Source organism: Heloderma suspectum, chromosome 1 (assembly GCF_057233095.1).
Source record: "Heloderma suspectum isolate Gila_16-S chromosome 1, 16-S_ref, whole genome shotgun sequence".
NCBI lineage: Eukaryota > Metazoa > Chordata > Lepidosauria > Squamata > Helodermatidae > Heloderma > Heloderma suspectum.
This window is the reverse complement of record NC_139458.1, coordinates 213,167,360-213,183,796: the sequence shown is the minus strand read 5'-3', so window position 1 is coordinate 213,183,796 and position 16,437 is coordinate 213,167,360. Positions and strand designations below refer to the sequence as shown.

Below are 16,437 nucleotides of genomic sequence, written 5' to 3'. Positions count from 1 at the left end.
GATTTCTCACACACATACACACACACACACACACACACACATCCTAGCACTGAAATCCATGTTTGGAAGCTGGCTTCATTAAAATAAGGGTGCAATCCCTTATTGTAAGCATCTGAACTCAGAGGCTCATGGTCATCTTATGCAGGGCGGGAGGAGTAGTGGAGGTGATCTTTGTCTCCCTGTCCTCCCACCCTGCATTTTTGCTTTTTTGTCCATCTAGGAAAAGGGGTAGGGAAGGAGGCTGCAGAGGTCTCAGGATATGTCATATCCTGGCCTTTCCAGTGTCCTCCCCACCCACTGAAAACGCCCCCTTTTCCCCCTCTCTGAGGTTGCGTTCCTGACCTCAGAGAGGCAGCCAGTGCAGTTCTTTCTGCAGCAGCTGCGATGGGGAGCGGGGGTGGAGCTCTGCTTCCCCCCTCCGTGGTTGGAGCACTGGCTCTGACCTCGGATCTGGGAAAGCAAACTGTTCTATGCCCCCTCAGATGCTGACTAGAGGCCATAGGATTGTTCCCTCCATGAGTTTTACCTTTCAGTAAGTATTTTAGGAGGGGGATGCAAAAACTGTTTGCTGTTCAGTGCATGTCCCCATTCAGACATCTTTTAGTAAGGTGATATTTCCAATTTCATTCTTGGTCTTGATTCCTTGTAACAGATCCTAGGTTTAATGTTAGAAGTTCACCTGGATATAAAAATTAGTCCAATTATGGAACATCACAATCTATTTTAGAGTGGGCCTTCTTCTCCAAATTAGGAAAAGTAATTGTCAATCAAACGGTATCGGTAAACCTTTTGCCAAACAACCTAATCAGCAATCTCAGTAAATGGAAGTGTTTGGTTTTTACAGTTCCATCCTGTGATCTGGTTTGCTTGGGGGTGGGCAATGTATGAGGTACAGATCTTTTTGATTCAGAGCAATGGTATGAGTTGTGATGTTTCAGCCGTGTGGAAAATGCTCAGAAGATACCACTAATGCAGCAACTTGCAAAACTCAACTGTACGAGGTGTAATACTTGCACTGAGCATACTAGGAACAGGACAAGAAAGTGGCAGCATTAAGCACAATCCTATCCATGTTGCCAGGATCACAAATGTTACGAGTGCAATGTTGTGAACACAAACATTACCCAGAATACAGGTGCTTAGTGTCAAGACTCTTCCTTGCCCCAAATAGGGTGCTGACTAGCTTGTTGGTGCATCAGTACCTCTTTCCATGCCCCCAGTGGGTTTGCTCTGCCAATCCAGGTGATTTCAATAGAATTAAAGCTGGCCTGCCCATGCTTTAATAGCTGTAAACTCAGTTTAAACTTTACCAATTATGTAGACATATACAACCATATAGCCACATGCCTTTAACATCTGCCTATATGGAGCAGAGAACTTTCCCACACATCCACATCTAATCAGAAATCCAGGGTATCAGGTGATGTTAAAAATATCACCACGTGGGTGAGAATGGCTTTCTACAGGTTGTATGTGCACTGAGGAAAGTTCTAACATGATAAATGGGAATTACTTCTCTGAAGCTGAGGAAACTACAATTTAAAAATTAGAGGCAATCTAAAGTGGAGGGTTTCATTCTGCTGAGTGGTAAGTTACAGAATATTCTAAAATAAGGGGTATCATATTTCATGAGGGGAAGGAACTCTAAAATAAGGATTATCTGACAGTGCTATCAGTGAGGCGGCATATGCTATTTTCTTGGGTTAATTCTGAATATTTTGGTTCCACCAGCCTACCCTGTCTGCAGATTCTAAAACTATATCAGCTTTAGAGAGACAGAATGGGGGCAGTTTTGTCACATCTAGCTTCTGGAGTTTTTTTTTAAGTGGCTTGAAGTGTTCAAATATAGAATTACAGATGATAATGAGAAAAATGCTGCTGGGACTAAATTAACATCTTTCTGATATGTGGGAGTTAGTTCCGAGAGCAAGATGATATGAGTCACTTTCACTCTGATCCTAAATAAATGTGAAAACAACTTCTATTAGTTTCAATGGAACTTGTTTTCATATTAGGGTTGTGATCCTATGCTCATACCTGGGAACAAGCCCCATTGAATACTCTGGGACTTACTTCTGAGTAAACATGCATAGGATTGGGCTGTAAATGTGCTTAAGAACAGGCTGTACAACCATGACCCCAATGTTCATGCAGAAGAGAGGTGGTTGCACTACGGGCTTTGTCTGTAGTTTTCACCAGTAGCTGTTCCTAGGTGATTCACTCTGTAAGCCAACAAATCAAGAAAAAGTTGTTTGTCAATTTGCAGGGGTGAATCCCTGCCATGGAAGACTAGACAAAAACCATGTGTGGAGGATATTAGGATCATAGCTGCTGCATGTAGGTCCAGAGTGACGGTGACACAAAATGTTCAGCAGAACATTATGAATACCTGGCAATAAAACGTGACTTTACTCATCTGTAGAATGTGAAGTCTAAGAGGCTTTCACCATGGTAACTTTAGCACCTTGAAAACTTAAGGTTGTAATTCTTAGCACATCTACTAGTGAGTAAGGACCACTGAATTCAGTGGAACTTCTTAGCAAACATGGTTAGGATCCTGTCAGAAAGGAATTTAACATATGCTTTCATAGGCTAGGTTTCAGTTTGTTAGATGTATTGTAACTACCCAGTCACTGTAATAAGCTGTTACCCCTGACAGATGTGGAAGTTTTGGTGTGTGTTCAAATGAATCTCTCTGAAGCATGGATATTCACCTTTCCTTTTTCAGACTCTCACTTTAAAGTGAGGATTACCACTGAATCCCTGCACTATTTACAGCAGGGATAGCAGCTAGAAATGCTCCAATCACAGAAAGATCCAGATCTCTTCCATGAACTTGCCTTGTTTATTTCTGTGTAGGAAGGTTTCAAATGAGTTCTGAACATTTGGGGGCGACTTGTAGTAGATATCTGTGTACACAGTTATAGGATACAAGAGTCACAAGCTCCTGTATGGGTCCAGAAATTACTGGCAGAGTTAACTACATTTGGGGAGGGCATATGGCATGTTACACGTTTCGGAGGGTACTAAAGGATACCCAAAAGCTGGTTTTAAAAGATTATTTGGCAATGAGAACCTTCATTATATTGTTTGCTGCTTTTCCAGAATTTTATGGATGTTTGTGGAGGTTTTGTTCATTTTAAAAGGTCACTAATACATGTTTGTACACTGAATTGCTGAGTGATTTCCCATGTGATAAATTCTAACCATGTGAATTGAAAAACCTTAGTTGTTGCATTTGTCCAACCCTTTCTCAAGGACTAAAAAATTCCTTGTGGCCCTCAAAGCAAATGATACCGTTAAGCATCTATTTATATAAAATCCACCCCAGTATTCTACTGTGACCAAGAAACAGACAGCTTGTTCATGTTAGTGATTTTCTAGGGTTTATACAACCAATCCAAACTGGACCCCGGTGTTTTCAATATTACTTGCTCAGATAAAGGCCCAAATATGGTCTTCTCTTACGAGGTAGCCTGAATTTAGCAACTGTTTTCATGATTTAAAATATTAACCATTTTCATATATTTTGTGTTTGTGTGTTTTCACAAATAGTTAGTTTTGTAGATACATCTAAATGTTGGCTCTGTTGGGTTAGGATTGCACGATATGATATGTGATTGTCCAATGCTACTAACCTTCTAGTCAGAAGTCAATAAATATATAAACATGACTCTAAATACGTCTAATGTTATACAGGAGATCCATGCAATAATTGGATGGGTGTCTGAAGCCTGGAAGCTTACAACGGCACATTTGCATGTCATTTTAAACCAGAAATCCTGTGTTAATAAACCACAGTGTAAACAAGCTACATGCTTGAGCACACAGCCTGTTCAGTCACATGAGCAGGTAAACAAACTTGGCATGGATATCTTTGCATGACATCCAAACCTGGCATCATGGTTTATTGTGCCCAGACAAACCAGGATAGTAAGGGAGCTTTAAAGTAGAGTGTCCTCTTGGCTTACAAATCCTGACTAGTTTGGGTACATCTGATCGTCATTTCAGGTTTAGATGTCACACAAAACTATCCATGCTTCGTTTGTTTACTTGCTCATGTGAGTGAATGGGCTCTGTGAACCAGCATGCAGCTTGTTCACATTGTGGCTTAATTAGCCAAGGTTCCTGGCTTAAAGTGATGTGTGAACATGGCCATTGTCGCATATAATGTGGCCCTGCAGAGCAACTTTGGTGGCCAAGTGATCTTTAAAAACTGGAAATCCAAGAAACCTCCAGGGCTGGATCATTGGATACATGACTTGCTAGTGCAGGCAGCCCAGGAGCAAGTGATATGACTGAAAAGGGAGAATGAAGACAAATGTATAGATGTGTGAGGCAATTACAATTGCTGTATATTGGCTGAGGAGAGAAGCAGTTAATCTATTGTCTACCATTCTCCTCCCCTGTCCCTTACTGTAGCTTTGTCTTGTTTGTTATATTTCATTTGTTCCTTTTTATTATTTCCATGCAGGATTCTGTCAGTCCTACTACTGTATATTTAGAGGGCAGTCTGAGGCAGAGGGAGAGTAGAATAAGAGGGTAAGAGGGAACAGGCATGAGGAGGGATGGGGCTATAGATAAGAATACCTTGTCACTGTTTTTCACTTTGTTTCTAAATGATTGAAAACCTTAATAAGCTTTCGCTGACAACAACAAAACAAATCAGCCATGGAACCATGGCTCCCAGAACACAAAAACTGGTCTAATTTGTGAATAGTTTGCCAAAAAGATAATAAACACAAATTTAAGACAAGTCTTGAACCAAGGGCTAAATTGTTCCTTCTGGCCTTCAAAGCAAGGAACATGGTGCTCAGCATCTGTGTGCATAAAAACCAGCTCATAACATCCTTGTGCGACTAAGCAATAGAGCCCAGGCAGAATGAGTCTATGCATGTAGGAGCAGGCTAAAGTCTTAATAAATGGGATCACCAGGGGCAGGAAACAAGATTAGTTCCCCCCCCAGTTATCTCCAATGATATGTGATTTTACTTTTTTTCCTATTCAAGAGTGACTGCCATTCATTTCTATGGGGAAAAGTAAAACACGTCACTTGGGAACATGTTACAGCAGGGTGACCCTGCCCACCATCCCTGACATTGCCTGGTCTTGAACACCGTGCTCTGCCTTTCCCTTCTGAAGAGAGCTCTGGAGTTGCAGAGGAGGGGCAGTATGTTTCCAGCATCCCTCCTCTCAGTCAGGAGGCTGGTTTGGGAAGAGGGGCTGTAGCTCTTGGGTTGAGAGGTGGGGTGGGGGGGAAGCATTTTTTACTGTCTCTTCAGGAACTGAAGCAGTGTTCAATTTCAGAGAATATTAGACAGATTCAGTTTTTAAAAGGAGGCCTGGTCCCTTGCCCATTGGTCCACCAATAGCAGTTGCCTTTCTGTCCCTCCTTCCTTCCTGGCTCCCTTAACAGGTCTTTTGCTTGATTGCAAACACCAAAACCTGCAAACATGTTAGCTACCAGCTATCTCCAGGTAAAAGAGTATACCACACAGCACTATATTTTAAGAAACCACACATGCTTGGTGGTAAAAGGATCCACAAGGCAGATCAATTCCTGGTAGGTTTTGGAGCTTCTATATGCTTTCAGAGATAGTTGAGGAGAAGAATTATTTGACAATCGGGGGGGCCACAAGGCATGCCCTGCCAACTTGTCCCAACAAATTTCCTTTTTTGGTAAATTATGCAGAGACAAATCAATTTGTACCCCTTCTTCTACATTATGGTAAATTGAAGTAGTAGGCAGTTTCAAGCTATGTCTGCAAAAAGAAATATATTTCCTTAGTGCTTAAATGGGGTCCCTGTTCCTAGACTACAAATGGAGGAAGTTCTCCAACATTTTCCCTGCTCTCCATCATGGAAATTCCCTAGGACTTCATCTTTTATGAATGAGTTGAGACAAGTGTGATTCTAGGAGAGCTGTACATTTCATCCTTGCTCAAATAAGCCAGCATGTATTCTCTTGTGACCTTCTAATGTTGCTGTGTGCCTGCTACTGATGAGGAGTAAGACTGTCATTGTTTCTTGTTCTACAAAGTTATCATCCACCATGTGCGTAATGGCATCTTCCATTAGTATTACAGAGAATATATTCTATAGGTGAAGTTTCTGTAGGTAGGTAGTAGGTATTCTTTTCCAAAATACTGTTGCACCATGTCTGAAAGGTTGGGAAGTATTTCAGGTCTTACCTTTGAAACGCTGAAACTGCTTTGCAGGGATGGGGTGATTTTTTTTTTAAGGAAAGCTTTGTTTGTTGGCTGCCCCTTTTGGATTTGCATTCTTGATCCATTGTAAATGGTGACATTGTTTTGTAACTTTTAAATATTGGATTTCTGTAATGAATTACAGGAATTCTTGGATAGCACCAGAAATTTCTGGCACACCTGCGTGGGAAACAGAAGGGCTGGCTATGACCTAGAGGTCTACACTCTTTCACAGTGCGCGCCACAGTTCAGTAGGCTAGTAGCAAAACCACACCAGTTCTCTGGGAGCTTCGTCTGTACTATAATGCACGCTGAAGTGGCACATCCTTAGATTTTTTGACTTGATATGTGCCAAAAAGATTGGCTGCCATTGGGCTACTAGGTGATTGGACAATGCCAATAATGCATGAGTTGACATTTTGCTGCCTGTGTATGTTTGTGTGTAATGGAGAATGGGCCTTCTTGGGGAATTGGAGTAGGAAGGTTCCCAGATTCTTGTTGTAGTCTGTCAGTCGCTGTGCTAATGTTGCCCTCCGAGGTACTCTAGGATGAACCTCCATAGGAGTAGGTCAGAGCGCCCCTTATAGGCACCCACTGTGCTCCCTGGTCTCATGGAGGTGTTCTCGTAACCAACTAAACAATCCCCATTTTGGAAGCTTTGCAACGCAACTAGCTCCCTTTCTAATTCTGAGCCCCCAACGCTTAAAGTAAAAAGTTGTAGTTTCTGTCAGTAAGCCCAACTACTACTTCTCATACCCAGTCCTGTTCACTAAGGCCATATCACAGGACTGGGCAGAAAGCACAGGTTTCTTGGCCTAGTGCTTTCACTCAGACGGGGGGGAAGGGTGCATATTAACACCCCCCCCCCCAGCTTTCCTTCTCCTTTTCCTCCCTGGCTCAGCATCCAGGCCTCCTCTGAGGGGATCCAACCTGGCCTAGCTGCTTCTAGCCCTTAACTGCTGCCTCCCAGCCAGCATCCATTTCCTCTTACCCCCCTCTCTCACTTCCTTTTGGCCTCCCATCCGCCGAGTGTGAACACAGAACACGCCTCAGAGTTCCTTGGTAACATTGATCCAGTGTTCCTCTCCTAGCTTTAGCTCCAGGCCAGCCCTGCACAGTTACCTCAGCTGGTCTCCAGTTTGGGTTCTGAGGACTCTGCCAAGGGTTAGAGTGCTTTTGCTATCCTCTTATCACAAAGTGCAGGTCACTTTCGAAATAATACCATGTCTTGTTTACTCTTTTAAAATAATGGGGCACCTGTCCCTTCTTCCCTTGTCTGACACGTGGGAGAAGGGCAGTGATGGAAAGGGCATATGAGATGGGGCAGACTGTGGGAGACTTCAGTTGTATGGGGCATTCTTGCATCTCTATAAACTCCACTGAAAGCATGTGGATGGATCAGACCATGACAGCACAGAAATGAAAGACAGAAGACCTGGTTCAGCAAACAAGGCTTGGAAAAAGTATGTCTGGTTCCCTGACTGAGGTGTTAATCAATTTGTGACTATAATTTTAAATTTATCATGAACCACTGGCTAGCAGATTCGCAAGAGGAGCGCCACTAGATGCATGCTTTTGTTTATAAATCCAATTATTTAGGTGTAAAATATGGGTTTTTACTACCCCTAAGCATGTACATTGGTCCCAAATTCACTTTGTGATCTTTTGTTCCATTGTAATGAAGGTCAGTTGGGTCTTGCACCAATACCTTAGAAAGCTATCATTTGAATTTAATTACAAGCGTATTTTGAACCCTGCATGGGAAAATGCAGCTGGTGGGGGGATTTAGAGCTGAGAAGGGGTAGGTGGGGAAAGAGTTAAGAATCTCCTCCCTTGCCCAGAGCCAGCCTGATCCATGTTGTCCCTATAAAAGCAGCTTTTCCTGAAGGAGAAAGAAATAGGATGCTGGGGTTTGGTTACACCTATTTGCATAGGCTCTTGGACCTGTGTTTGGGGCCCAATGAAGTTGTAGCTCAAGCATTTCTAAAGATTGCAGTGTGTGTGGAACTGAGGACATCAGTGAGTACTTTCCAATACTTAGGTGGTGGAATTCACCAGAATCTTTGGAACATGCATACTATTCTTAGAGATAACTTTGTGCAAAATATATTTCACGTGCAAAGTTTTTGGTTAGCATTCCCACTAATAATTGATCTGGGGTGATCAAATGGATTCAATTGGACTCCGTAAGTAGTATAGTTCTGTTTCTCTCATATATTTTCATTAATGTCATTTTTCTGTGGAATTTTTCCTAGACAATCTGCTTCATCTTGACTCGTCATCATTCCAGGATAGTGGCGTCCCTAGGACTCTCTGCTAACATTGACATGGTACAGAAGATGGTACAGAAGATTTAAAATTGGGTAATTAGTTTCATTCAACTAGATTAAAACTGAGACTTTTCTTTTTCTTTTACTTTAAAACTTTAACTTTCTTGTGGGGGGGTCTTCTTTCAGCTGATGTTCACAAGGAAAAGAGTCACGTGATGTATGAAGGCAAACACATACACTTTTCTGAGGTTGACAATAAGCCGTTGTGCTCGTACAGCCCCAAACTTTGCAAGCAGAGGCGACTTAACGGCTACGCCTTCTGTATCAGGCACGTTCTGGAGGACAAGACCGCCCCCTTCAAGCAATGTGAATATGTGGCCAAGTACAATAGCCAACGCTGCACCAACCCCATCCCCAAATCTGAGGACCGTAGGTAAGTAATGGTGGCACAGTTTTTAATAACTCTGTGTGGTGACCTGGAGCATAGCTTGGATGGAAACTAAGCGGATCTGTGTCTGGTCAGCATTTTGAATGGGAGACCACCTGGATTCCCTAGGTGAACTCCGTGGAAGAAATACAGGATATAAATAAAATATATTTTAAAAATGGAAGAAAATAATTGTTTAGTTACACTTAGCCAGATTCAGATCCAACAAAATAAATAATAACTGATGTCCCACATTAAACATGAGATGAATATTTTTGTGACAACTGTTGAAAAAGTAGACGTGTGTGTGTGTGTGTGTGTGTAAAGTGGCTGGATGCCATGAAAATTGGGCCATGTATCCATAAAATATAGATAGAAGGTCTTCTCCCTACCAGAGGCTGTTTACATGTTACAAGCTGATCATTTTCAAATGTATGCATGCAACCATGAAAACTAGATATAGATATACACACACACACACACACACACACACACCCATGAATGAAAGCTGAGATTCCGTGGAGTCTCCATTTAATTTTGCACAGTTCTAGAAACTTGGGATGAATGACTAGGATTGAGTATTACAAAATTGCCTCTTTTCTTTCACTGTTTTTTCTTTCTTTTTTTAATCTGTTTTTTATTTTGTTTTTATAAATGAAATAAACACTACCAACAATATAATCAGAATCTTCAGTTTCCAACAATACAGTATTCTAAAAAAAGAAAAGAAAAAAGGGAGGATAGCAAAAGAAGGAAGAGAAAGAAAGAAAAAAAGAAAAAACAGAATTATATTAAATTACAATAAGAACAAACCAAATATCCAAATAGACTTATACCCCAGAAATAGAAGCAAACAATCCATTTCCATTGGCCATAAATTACCATTCAATTAATGTGTATTAATATATCTTAAAGGTTTAGCCAACAAGGAATAGTAATAACAGTAATCCCATAATGGTATTAATAATAATAATACTAATAAAAAGCGGGGGGAAGAAGTGTAAGAAATTCTTTCACTGTTTTTCTGAAGCTTCCGTCGTTTGTCTTTGTTGAAGACAAGATAGTTGCCTCAGGCCAAAGGCCTGATATATCTGCTCTTAAGTGTTTAGCTACACTAATAGTGTAGAAATAAGTGTAGATTATATGTAAAAATTCTGAAAATTTAATAGTTTCCACACCATAAATTCTGGGAAACATTCTGAGCTCAACGATATACAAAACATATTGTTCTTGGTACTATCGCATAAATAGAAAGAAATAATTCTTTTAAAGAATAAAGAATTGCTTATTAAAGAAATGGGGGGAAATCAATATATTAGTGATTTGGTTACAGGTAGCTTAAGCCTATTCCCTGCTACAGTAGTTGGCAGTGCAAGCAGAGGCATGAACTGCAACAGTCAGAGTGGCCTCCTTTACAAGGTAAATGCGTAGAGCAGCCCCATATAATATGTGTTACAGGAATCTTACCTGGCAGTGACTAGGGCATGGATGACTGAGGCTAGACCAGAGTCTCCAGTAAAGGGTGCAGCTGGTGCTCAAGCCTTTTCTGGGAAAAGGTGCTCTTGACCTTCCCGGCCACCTGGTCATCCAAGACCAGGGCTGGATCGAAGAGCACACTGAAGCTGTAAACCTTCTGTTTCAGAGTCACCCAGCCCTGTTTGATAAGTTCAATGTAAAATGTTTATTTTCTGCTTTCTGTCTCAGCAGCCATAAGTTATGCATTCCAACCTAAAAGCCATTTTAGCACCACTCTGATTTTTTAACAGATGCTGTCTGAAGCTTTTAAAGTGTTTCAAAAAGCCATGGGAGCTAGAAAAACAGTCCTTTCAAAACTGAAAAGTATGATCCTTTGAAGCCAGACTATGTGATTGACAGTGCATTCCTATGCATGTCTGCCATGTGTGCAGTGGGGCTTACTCCCATGAAAGTGTATAGGATTGTAGCCCTAATTGCCTATATGCCATGCAAGTGCCCTGGACTGTACTTGTGCAGTGCCTTGCATAGTATTCACCCCCCTTTGACTTTTCCACATTCTGTTGTGTTACAACCTGGAATTAAAATGGATTTAATTAGGATTTCTTGTCACTGATCTACACAAAATAGTCCATAATTTCAAAGTGGGGGAAAAATCTACATGTTTACAAAATGATTTATCAGTAAAGAACTGAAACGTCTGGATTACAGAAGTGTTCACCCCCTTTGCTCTGGCACCTCTAAATGAGCTCTGGTGCAACCAGCTGCCTTCAGAAGTCACATAATTAGTTGAATGGAGTCCACCTGTGTGCAATTCAAGTGTCACATGATGTCAGACTAAATACACTTGTTTCTGGAAAGCCCCAGAGTTTGTTGGAGAGCATATCTGAACCAACAGCATCATGAAGACCAAGGAGCTATCAAAACGAGTCTAGGATAAAGTTCTGGAGAAGCACCAATCGCGGTTGGGTTATAAAAAAATATCCCAAACTATAAATACCCCCGGAGCACTGTTAAATCCATTATTACAAAATGGAAAGAATATGGCACAACTGTGACTCTGCCTAGAGAAGGCCGTCCACCAAAACTCAATGACTGGGTTAGGAGGTAACTAGTCAGAGAAGCAACCAAGAGGCTAATGGTAACTCTGAAGGAGATGGAGTTGGGAGAAACTGTCCATGGGACAACTATCACCCAGATGCTCCAAAAAGCTGGGCTTTATGGAAGAATGGCGAGAAGAAAGCCATTGCTAAAAAAAACGCATATCAAATCCCGTATGAATTTTGCCAAAAGGCATGTGGAAGACACAGCAAACATGTGGAAAAAGTTTCAAATTGAACTTTCTGGCCTTACCACAAAACCCTACATGTGGCACACAGCCAACAGTGCTCATTGCCCTGAGCACACCATCCCCATGGTGAAGCATGGTGGTGGCAGCATCATGTTGTGGGGATGCTTTTCATCATCAGGGACTGAGAAACTGGTCAGGATTAAGGGCAAGATGGATGGAGCCAAATACAGGACAATTCTATCCGACTGAGAATCTGTGGCAAGACTTGAAAAATGCTGTTCACTAGCGGTCCCCATCCAACCTGACAGAGCTTGAACAATTTTGCCAAGAAGAATGGGCAAAAATTGCAGGACCCAGATGGGCAAAGCTGATAGAGACTTACCCCAAAAGACTCACAGCTTCCAAAGGTGCTTCTACCAAGTATTGACTCAGGGAGGTGAATACTTATGCAGCCAACAAATGCAAGTTTGTTTTGTTTAATTAACTTTAGTGCCACAATAAAATATTTTGCACCATCAAAGTATTAAGTATGTTGCGTAAATCAAACAGTAAAAATGCCAATTAAATCCAGTTTAATTCCAGGTTGTGACACAACAAAATGTGGAAAAGTCAAAGGCGGGTGAATACTTATGGAAGGCACTGTCAGCTTTTCAATGGGATGTCCTGAGCAAAGTCAACAAAAATTCCTGTATATCTTTTTGTGTGTGTGTATCTCTCAACCATTAGTTGTAAAAAGGACCACTTACGATATCTTCAAGCATGGGCTTTTGTGATTCACCAGGCCATGCAAGCAGAATGTGTGTGGAACATTGACTTGTGTGGAGAGCAAAGAAATTATCTCAGGCTTTACAGCACAAGCTTGGCCTGCTTCTGGTGGTGCTTATGTCTATTTATTGCTTCATGGAGTACTAGCTCACTGCTTCTGAGGGACAGATAGTGCTCAGGTCAATAGCCGTTAATTCCATTGCATCTTATGATGGGACCTGAAAGTGATGTGAAGCTGGTACCCCAGTAGTATTATCTTTATCATAGTTGTCACTATCCCACCCTTCCTCCAAGGAGTAGGGTAGCATTTATTGTTCTTCCTTTATCTTCACAATAACCCTGTGAGGGAGCTTAGGCTGTGAGTGATTGGTCCAAGGTCATCCAGTGAGCTTCATGGCAGCTCAGGTCTCCTTGCTCCTAGATTAATATTTTCAGGTTTAGAATAGTTAGCATAACACCAAAAATGTATTTCCTATTTGCTCCGGCTTAGTAATGATGACAGCAAAAACACTTTTGTTACTTTCTATGTCTTGGTCTATTAAATTAGACAGTAATTTTTATGCTTTGCCTCATTTTCGAGCCTAAGACTATAGTGTTAGGGATGTAAGCTTTCCACAGAAAAGTGTTAAACCTAGCACAGCTATTTTTTATTAGGATAAGAAAAAAAAGATTGCCTTGAAAGATTTCTGTTGTGCTTAAATGTTACATTTCCCCCCATAAATAGAACATTTGCAGAATTATAGCCTGCATTTAAAGGGTACTGGTTTATTGGAAATGCACCATATCTGTGGCTATAATATATCTCATGTAAAATGTTTAGTGTAAGTCAAACAATATATTTTTGAACATACGTAAATGGCCATGAGATACTTAAATTTCCTCCATTTCTCCCAAATATGAATAGAAAAGTCCACTTTCCCCAGTTGAGCTATTAGCAGATGAATTGTTGTGTTTTAATGCTTGCTTTCCAATTTTTCCATGCGTAAGAACTGGGTAGAAATAGCATTTTCCTGTTTTTGCTCTTCAAAGGTACTGCAACAGTCACCTCCAGGTTCTTGGTTTTTTACCGAAAAAGGAGAGGAAGAAAAAGAATGATCCGATAGAGGAAGTAAAAGTTCGGCACCAGATGGATTCCATGGCTTTCAGTCTGACCGTTCCTCCCCTGGCCTTGAAGATGCCCAATGGCCTGGATGGGATGTCCCTCTCTCCACCGGGGGCCAGGCTTCCTCTCCACTACTTGGAAGCAGAATTGGAAGACCCCTTTGCTTTCAACGAGGAAGATGATGATCTCAAGAAAGGGGCCACGGTGAAGAAGAAGTTGCAGAGCAAATTAGCCCAAAACCGACAGCGCCAGAGAGAAACAGAGATTCTGAAAGTTCGCCAAGAGCACTTTAGCCCCCTTCCTGCACCTTTGCAGCAGCAGCAGCCTCTGCAGCAGCAGCAGCAGCAGCAGCACTCCCATCTGTCACCTTTACCAACTTCTTTAAAGCCAGCAGGGCTACCGCAGGGCTTAGTTTGCAAGTCACCTCAACCTCAGAACACCAGCCTACCATTGCAGGGAGTGGCGCCCACCACACACACTATAGCACAAGCCAGGCAGTTGTCCAACAAAAGACCTCTGCCTCTCCTGCACCCCACTAGGGCTCCTGCCCCAGACCCACCCAGGGCTGACAGGATCCTCATGAAAGCCACAGCCTTCTCTCCGCACTCATCCTGTATGAGCCGGCTACAGAGACTGGTGAAACTGTGCACTCAGAAACAGCAGCTGGATGCTGATCTGTTTCCACATTTAGGTAGGTGGGGAATTAATTGCACCCTGGAGTTGGGTTTTTGTTGTTGTTGTTGTTTCCTTGGGTTTAGTGAAAAAATATGCAAAGGTACTACTTGAGTAAATTGTATGCTTGCAAGTGCCTGCTTTTTATGTGAAAGTCCAAAGTATCTCATAGATAGACAGTTACCTCATAGCTGAGCCCCTCCAAAATTTAGCGTATTCCTTCTAGGCAAGCATTTCATGTGTTAATTGTTGTTTCTGAAGGCAGCTCTTCTAAGTGTACAAGGAAAGGGAGGATGACTATAGCTTTGAGCACCAGTTTTAGCCTTTATTATGTCAAGCTTGACTCTCTTAGGTATAAACAGATGTGGTTATACAGTCCAAAGTAGCAGAAAATATAGTTGCACCATAGGGCAGGATCCTGTTGCTCCTGGTTGCCAGCAGGACCAACCGCTAGCACAATGGGGAATTATCCGTTCTAAAAAGCAACCTGAAATGAGTGGAAATGCTTGTTTCCGGAACAGAGCTGATCAGCGAAGCTCACAGAAGAAAGCTCCACTTACCTGTCAAAATATGGAAACTCGTATTTCCGCTCATCTTAGAACCACTAGCTTCCTGTTGCACAAGAGGTCGATCCCACTGGGGCATCCAGATCAACAGGAGCACAGCAGCCCCATTGGATACTGTCCATAGAGCAACTCTGTTGCCACAGACAAATGGGCAAGCCTCTAGTATGTATGATACCCAATTGCCCTTTTCCTTGGATGCACCCTCTCCCCTGGTTAACGCGATACGTTTAGCTGTTCCCTTTCCTACATAGCAGTGGTCAGAAATGAACACAGGGCACATTTCTAGTAGTACTGATTGAGTACATCAGTACTATTAAGCCCCGCCGCAAGAGACCAGAACATAGCACCAGGGGAAGAAGAGGGACTGCCAGGCTGGCTAGACATTGGGGATTAGAACTATATTTATCTGCTTTTGCTCACTTAGGGAGATGTAAGAATAATCCTACATGCAACTATATGAACACTTGGTGGGGGCCCTGAGGTTGCAATTGTTTGGGAGACTTCCATATCTGCAGGACATATTTTTGTTATGTGTTTTAATACACTTACTTGTGATGAGGTTTCAGTCCATGAGGAGGCCTTTTATGTGCAACCCTAACAATACGTTCTTATATCTAAAGAGTCAGCCTATCCATATCTTGTGTACTGCCACAAGAAATTCAGGGTCATTTGAATATGTATGTTCATTTCCTTTCTCACTTTTCAGGGTTGGACTGGTCTGAAGACAGTGGAGAAGAACTGGAAGAATTGGAGCAAACTTCACCGTATCAGGTTGCATGGTCTATCCGGGAAGCCCTCAGATATGAAAGGAATGAGTAAGTACATGAGTAAGAGCAGAAGGACTGAGTAAGTACAGAATAGGAAATATAGCTGTCAAATTGTTTTTCAAACTGTTTTTGAAACCATTAAACTTTGTTGCTTGTGGAGAGGGGAGACACTTATAGACTTGGAGGGTCCTGGCTGTGGTATTCAGATTAGTCCTGATTCTGCAAAGCACTTACTTTTGTCTTTGTTTTCAATACTGAAATGTTTGTTCAGAAAAGGCCTCAAAAATAGGCTTGAAAACATTGTTCAGATTTCCTGTAGTTGAATGTAAGTGAATTCTTAAATATTTTATTGTTAAAAAGTAGCAGCTAACTTCGCCTGCTGAGACTGAAAAAAAAAGAAGACATTTATAATGCTGCAAGTGAGGTCAGAATCAAAAGAGCAATACATGGCTTGTGATCTTAATCCTTCTCCTTTGTGGTGGTGGTTCTGGTCTGTGTCCTGTCTTAAGAGCATGATTTTATGGCACAATCTTATGACCCACCGCATGGCAAAATTGTACAGGGTCGGGCATAAGGACTGCTCTGTACTGTGGTGTCACAACTTGGTGGGATTGCATTCGCATGACCATTTGACCACTACAGCCATTTGCATTATGGCTGCTACACTTGCAGTAGCCACTGTCATTGGATGTTGCATAGGAAGCGTTGTGCTGAGCTGCTGCATGTCGCAGACGTAGGCAGGGAAAGGGGATGGCAAGAGGGAGGGGAGCATGATCTTTGTGCCCTTTGAAGAGCTTTTGAGAAGAAAGCCAGCTATGTGGCTATTCCTTAAATAGTGCAGATGGAAGTTATACTGGAAGGGCCCTCTGTTTAATGATGAAAGTTCTATATTGCCAGT

The 16,437-nt window shown here is 41.9% G+C and overlaps 1 protein-coding gene across 2 annotated transcripts in view; it reads left to right on the top strand.

The window, feature by feature from the left end:
* INO80D (INO80 complex subunit D) overlaps positions 1–16,437 on the top strand; it is a 40,056-nt gene that overhangs the window by 2,889 nt on the left and 20,730 nt on the right. For both annotated transcript variants that reach the window (XM_084818463.1, XM_084818454.1), the window contains exons 2-5: positions 8,462–8,569; positions 8,663–8,909; positions 13,462–14,225; positions 15,479–15,587. In XM_084818463.1, coding sequence (XP_084674589.1) covers positions 8,692–8,909; positions 13,462–14,225; positions 15,479–15,587 — 1,091 coding nt within the window. In that variant the 5' untranslated portion in view covers positions 8,462–8,569; positions 8,663–8,691. The remainder of the gene's footprint in view (positions 1–8,461; positions 8,570–8,662; positions 8,910–13,461; positions 14,226–15,478; positions 15,588–16,437) is intronic.